General features: G+C 26.3%; 1 protein-coding gene across 1 annotated transcript; it reads left to right on the top strand.

The window, feature by feature from the left end:
• Nucleotides 1-1870: 1870 nt before the first annotated feature.
• LOC104758523 (LOB domain-containing protein 9-like) lies at nt 1871-2510 on the top strand. The gene is made up of 2 exons (XM_087493896.1): nt 1871-1984; nt 2087-2510. The coding sequence occupies exons 1-2, from the start codon at nt 1875-1877 to the stop codon at nt 2349-2351; spliced, it is 375 nt and encodes a 124-aa protein (XP_087350022.1). The 5' UTR covers nt 1871-1874; the 3' UTR covers nt 2352-2510.
• Nucleotides 2511-6704: the final 4194 nt, after the last annotated feature.

Below are 6704 nucleotides of genomic sequence, written 5' to 3'. Positions count from 1 at the left end.
CAAGGCTTTAAACATTTTTAAAGTCTTAAAAGTATGTTACCATATATATAAATAATTAAAGAAATATAAATAAAAGATTGTGTGAAAGCTATTATTATTATTATTATTACATAGTACTAATTGTTATGCAAACATTTGTCAATGTAATGTGTTCTTTACTCTTCACTAAAAAAAATAGAGAATTTGTTAAAAATACCCCTTTTGATATACCCCTTTTCAAAAATACCCTCTTTTCTGGCAATTTTTATTTTTGCCCTCCATTAATTTTTAATGACCATTTTACCCTTAAATGAAAAATATTTTATTCAATAAAAAGAAAAACAAAATTTTTCCGCCAAAAAATTTCCGACATATTTTCCTGCCAAAAAATTTTCGAAAAAATTTTCGAAAAAATTTTCCCGCCAAAAATTTTTTTGTCCAAAAAATTTTGATAAAAATTTTCGACATAAAAAATTTCCCGCCAAAAATTTTCCCGCCAAAAAAAATTTACAAGGTTTTTAAAAGGTTTTATAAGGTAGAAGAAACCTTATAAAAACCATAAACACCTTTTAAACGCTTTTACAAGATTTTTAAAAGAGTTTTAAAAGGTTTTAATAGGTTTTTAAAAGGTTTTTTAAACATCTCGTAAACGCTTTTACAAGGTTTTTAAAAGGTTTTCAAAATGTTTTTAAAAAGGTTTTTAAACACCTTGTAAATGCTTTTAAAATGTTTTTATAAGGTTTTTAAACACCTTGTAAACCCTTTTAAAATGTTTTTAAACACCTTGTAAACTCTTTTAAAAGGTTTTTAAACACCTTTTAAACGCTTTTAAAAGGTTTTTAAACACCTTGTAAACGCTTTCAAAGGTGTTTAAAAACCTTCTAAAAGCTTTTAAAAGATTTTTAAACACCTTGTAAACGCTTTTAAAAGGTTTTTAAACACCTTGTAAACGCTTTTAAAAGGTTTTTAAACACCTTGTAAACGCTGTTAAAAGGTTGTTAAACACCTTGTAAATACTTTTACAAGGTTTTACAAGGTGTTTAAAAGGATTTACAATATTTTTATAAGGTATAAATTTCAATTTTTTTGGCGGGAAAATTTTTGATTTTGGCGGGAAAATTTTTTTTTGTGGCGGGAAATTTTTTTTTTTGACGAGAAAATTTTTGATTTTGGCGGAAAAAATTTTTTTGGTGGGAAAATTTTTTATTTTTGGCGGGAAATTTTTTTTTGATTTTGGTGACTGTACATTCTTGTTGTCATTTAAAGAAAGGGTAATTTGGTCATTTTGTTCAAAAAGAATGGTAGTTTTAAAATGGTCAACATGGAAGGGTATTTTTAAAAAGGGAATTGAAAAAAAGGGTAATTTTGAGAATGCCCCAAAAAAATATGTGTTCTTTACTCATATAACTGATTAAAAATAGTTCAGTTTCTATGACTGGAAAAGTAGTCTATATATATAAATAATTATATTATTAATATCTATAAAAGATGATGTGAAAACTTTTATTATTAATTATTATGAAACATTTATCGGCCTAATATAGGTTCTTTATTTAAGTCATTAATAAAATATTTTAGTTTCAATGATTGGAAAATTATTCTATATATAAATATATATATATATATATATATATATATATATATATATATATATAACTACAGAAATATATATAACAAAAAAATTAAGTCAAACAAAATCTCAAGTTATTTTCAAAATTAAAAAAAAAAAAACAGAACGAGTTGGTAAGTTTCTAGGCTTATCTTTTCTGGATATTTAGTAAAAGTTTTGACTTTATTTTCCAAAGATTTATCTATAAATTTGCTTCGAAAATAATTTTATTCATCTATTGTAATTACAATTTTTTGAATTTTTTTTGTTTACACAGAAAATCATAATGGACGACCAGATAATCAATGTTATCCGTGAGCCATGTGCTTTGTGTACCACCAAAAACAAAACCTGCTCTCAAAATTGCGAATTTGCACCTTATTTCCCTGCAGAAAAGTATTATATTATCTTATATATAATTTTTTGATAGATTTATTATTAGAAATTTGATCAGCTAAGTTATTTATTAATACTAATCAATATTGATTATTTTTACAGACAAACTGAGTATAAAAATGCACATGAATTATTTGGTACCGCAAATATTATGAAGATGATGCGATTCGCGCCCACAACAGAGGAAAAATGCATGTTGGCATCATCTATACTCATGGAAGGTAACGCTTGGACAGATGATCAAGCGAAAGGTGGATTTGAAAAGATCCGACAACTAAAGTGGAAAATTTTACAACGTAAACTTTACCTCAATGAACTAAAGGAGAAGATTAAAGTTGTAGAAGAAGAAACCAAACTCAGTCTTTAAATTTATGATACAATATGTTGTATATCATTTATGGATATCACATATCTTATATCATTTATCTATCTTTCTTATTTGTTAAATATTTATGATGATGTGAATCAGAAATAAAATGTATTGATATTGATATATATGACTAATAATACTATTTCTAATGGATAATTGATGTGAATTAGTTTTTGTGCATAAATTCAAAACCTAAAATGAAAAATTTAATTCAAAACCTAGAAAGACATATTGTACACATAAAAGCCAACGTTATAAAATTTGAAAATTTTGAAATTACTAAGTGAACATATGGCGGAAATGCTCGAACTTGTATACATGTAATTTTATGTCTGAAATCAAATATATAAACTAATATACGATATCTAAATGCGTAAACATATGCAAAATATGACATTAAGCCAAAAACGCTCAAACTTTTGTATATTATGTTGTATTTGAAATTGCTAGGTGAACATGTGGCAGAATCACTCAAAGTTATATATTTACTAGGGTAAGTCTCGTGCAACGCACGAGATTATTACATTAATTTATTTTTTGGTTAAAAGTTTTTAGGACTAAATTAATTTTTAAATTTTTTTTTCGAGAGACTTTTTAATTTGAAAATCATACCAACAAAGTCTATTTATATCGAGAAACTTTGTTTTTTTGGTTAAAATTCATTAAGGTTTTGGAATTTTTTTATTTGTATTCATTAACTATATAGTTAATTTTAAATGATCAGCTTATCCTTTTCTAAATTATGAACAATTTAAAAAACCTTTTTAAAAGTTTAAATTATTATATTATTAATGTTTTTATTGAATTTTAAATTGTATTATAGTTAATACTATTTATATTTTATAATTAGGACATGTTATTTTGTGATGTAACCAAAATGCAATACATTTACTGTGAAATTTGTGATTGCAAAATAGAGTGTTGATATTTTGAATTCCTCGTAGATCCTGAAGACAAATTGAACATTATCCTTCTTTATATTGGGTGGCTTGCCTTTATGTTATTTCTAGGTCTTATATTACAATTTCCACATCAAATGTTCTTGTTGCATTTGGATTGTTATTCGCTTTCAAAGAAGACGTTGAGTGGTTGTGGGTTGGCTGGTCCAAATAATAGGATTGATGCATGTATAAAATCTGTCAAATTATTCATGAAATGTAATATAAAAATTTGTTATGTTTCTGAAATGTGGATTGTGTAGCTGATGTTGTTTTTTTGTCGGTATTTGAGCATTATATTAAAGTGTTAGTTTAGGAGGAAATCTTTGGTAATTTATTTTGGAGATAAGAATAAGGTATGACTTCAATTAAGCATAGATGCCATTAGAGAAAACTTTTTAATTTTAAAATCTAAGATAGTTGCATGTAAGTTGCAATAGGTTGATTTTGAAAATGTTTGTTTTAGGGACAATAGAGATGTATCTTAAAAAAAAAATATAAGATACATATCATATAGTATCTAAAGTTCAAATTTAGAATTAAGCTTTTCTAATAATATTAAATTTTTTTTTTTTTGACACATACAACAATAACAACCAACCAAAAAAAAACTCAAAAATGTATAATATTTAAGAAAGAGTGAAAGATAATGAGAAAATGAGTATTCAAAGGATGGGAAGTCATGGGAGTTACAATTTAGAAACAAAAAGTATGAGAGATAATTCTAATTTATTGTGTGTTGAATAAAATTGAGTGGAGAAATAAAGCTAATGCAATTTTATTTTATTTCAGTTTTAATATTAAAGTGTGAGTTAAATGTATATAATTAAATTTGTTTTATTTATGCTTTGATTGAATTTTCTTTTATTTTATTTTAGTTTTATATTAAAGTGTGAGCTAAGTTTATATTATTAAAAGTGTTTTATGTATAGTTCAATTGGAAATAATTTTATCAATTTTATATTAAAGTGTGAGTTAAATTTATATGATTGAATGTATTTTATTTGTGGTTTCATTAGAAATAGGTTTTTAGTATCATATGACAAAATGTGTTTTATTTATGGTTTAATTGGAAATATTTTTTATTTTATTTCAGTTGTAATATTAAAGTGTGAGTTAGATGTATGTGATTAAATGTGTTTTATTTATTGTTTTGATTGAACCTTTTTAGCTTTATATTAAAGGGTGAGTTAAATTTAAATGATTGAATGTGTTTTATTTGTGGTTTAATTGGAAATGTTTTTTTAAGTTTTATATTAAATTGTGAGTTAAATGTATAAGATCAAATGTGTTTTACTTATGGTTTAATTGAAATTTTTTTTTTAGGTTTATATTAAAGTTTAATTTTAAAGTGTATGATTAAATGTCTTATTTTTGGATTAATTGAAATATATTTTTTTAGATTTACATTTAAAGTGTGAGTTATACTTATTTGATTAAATATTTATTATTGGTAGTTTAGTTGAATTTTTGGTGAATAATGGAAAAGTGTGGAAGAAAGTTTTAGGAGGTATGCTATTTTATTATATAAGAAAGTTTAATTTTAAAGTGTATGATTAAATGTCTGATTATTTGAAAATATATATTTTTAGCTTTATATTTAAAATGTGAGTTATATGTATTTAATTAAATATGTTTTATTGGTAATTTAGTTAAAATTTTGGTGAATAAGTTTTTTTGGACAGATGTCAGTTTTACAGTAGCCATATGTCAAGCTGTGGAAGAATGGAGATGTCGAGATTCCCTTCGACTCGGCTGATTCGAAATCTCGTGGAATTGAACAGATAAAGGAGAAGGGGTGGGAAAGAGAGAGAGGCAAGGAAGAGGAGAAGTCGGAACTCAGAGATTCCGTCGATTTTTCTTTGAGAAGTCAACAAAATTCTGTGGCCCATTAATTAATGATTTACAGCCTATTATCAATTGGCTTAAACATGAGATAAAATATTATTAAAAAAACAGAGGATTTAGAAGTGCCACGTGGCAGATAAATAGAGTTTCTTAGAGGGTGTAACCCTACTTTATTATATTAGATAATTAATTATATCTTGTGCATGGCATGTAACCAAAGAATGTTTAACCACAATATTAGCTACCCATATGGTTTTTAACTCATCGTTGTGTGATGCATCCGGTATTTCGGTGCCATGAGCCCCCTAAGAATAGCTTGGTAAAGATCTAGAAGATTCATATATATGATCAAAGAGAGAGTGTTAATATATTCTAGAGATCTGTATATATCTCTACGATTCTATAAACTATATTAGGTCATTCCCTAAGTTCATCTACCATATAAAGTCATTTTCACGAGAGCAATAACATATTATGTCAATTTTAGTCTCTGATCACATTATCATGGTTTCATAGCATGTTACATTCAAGTTTTGATCTAACGATCAAACTCCTACATTTCATTTTTTTTCTCTCTCTACTTTTTAAACCTACATGTTTCCATTAAATTCATCGAAATTGCATAATTCTTTTTTTTTGTTTCCAAACTTTGTGTTTATATATGTAAATTCCAAGCTTTGTGTTGTAAAAGTTTAGTTGTATTGATCGTGAGTATAACATACTTTGATCTATATGTAGATATTCTAATACCTATATAATTGAGAAATTTTTTTTCTTTTAATTTGGTTCCATAAGACGACGGAAGAAACTGATTAAAAGTCTTAGGCTTTGAATGGTAGGTGATTCTACAATAGTTTTGGATTATGTTATCCAAAAACCCATTTCTTCTCCATTCAAAATTTAAGACTAAATGGATTCCTTAACAATTTATAATAAAAACAAAAATCCACATAATTTGAGATTTTAAGCAAACACTTACCACACTTGACGCTTCTCTTCTTCTTTTTTTTCTTGCAGAAACTAAAAACTCAAAAATCAAAAACCAAAAAATAGCTAAAAACCAAAAACCATAATGTAAAAGCCATTAAAAAATCCACAACCATCCTGGCGGTAGTATAATATCTTTGTTCTATCAAGATACTACACTATTTGCTCTCGACCATGACTCCATGAGTCAAGTCAGAAGTTAGAAATTTGCTTTGTTGCCCATTGTGGATTGCAGGAAAGACCTCGAAGGGGGAGGAATGGACATCTAGATCCAAAAGAGTTCGTCTATTTATGTTTCATAGTATACTTGTATAGGAAAAACAGGTTCACATGAGAAAGTGCATTGACTAAACCTGTGGTTCTTATAGAAATTTAAGATTATGATCCCGTAGTTAGTAAGGCCAACCTCCTCTCCTTGCCAATCAAATATAATATTGGCAAGTGTTATACTAATATAATGGCTCCACTTTACGGTGAAGTGAGGCGAAGAAGTAGTAATTAAGTGTTATTAAATCAAGTGTGAACGAAAGGGGAGTGAATATCCAGGGGAGTAGATATCTTGAATATATCTGGTTCA

This window comes from Camelina sativa, chromosome 17, assembly GCF_030686135.1.
Source record: "Camelina sativa cultivar CO46 ecotype springtype chromosome 17, ASM3068613v1".
Lineage (NCBI taxonomy): Eukaryota > Viridiplantae > Streptophyta > Magnoliopsida > Brassicales > Brassicaceae > Camelina > Camelina sativa.
This window is presented reverse-complemented; position numbering and strand designations above follow the sequence as displayed.

What these genes read in the sequence shown, in the direction of transcription:
- LOC104758523 (XM_087493896.1), top strand. Translation starts at nt 1,875, where the DNA reads ATGGACGACCAGATAATCAATGTTATCCGTGAGCCATGTGCTTTGTGT. An exon ending in CCTTATTTCCCTGCAGAAAA is followed by an intron (nt 1,985 to 2,086) that starts GTATTATATTAT and finishes TTATTTTTACAG; the next exon opens with ACAAACTGAGTATAAAAATG.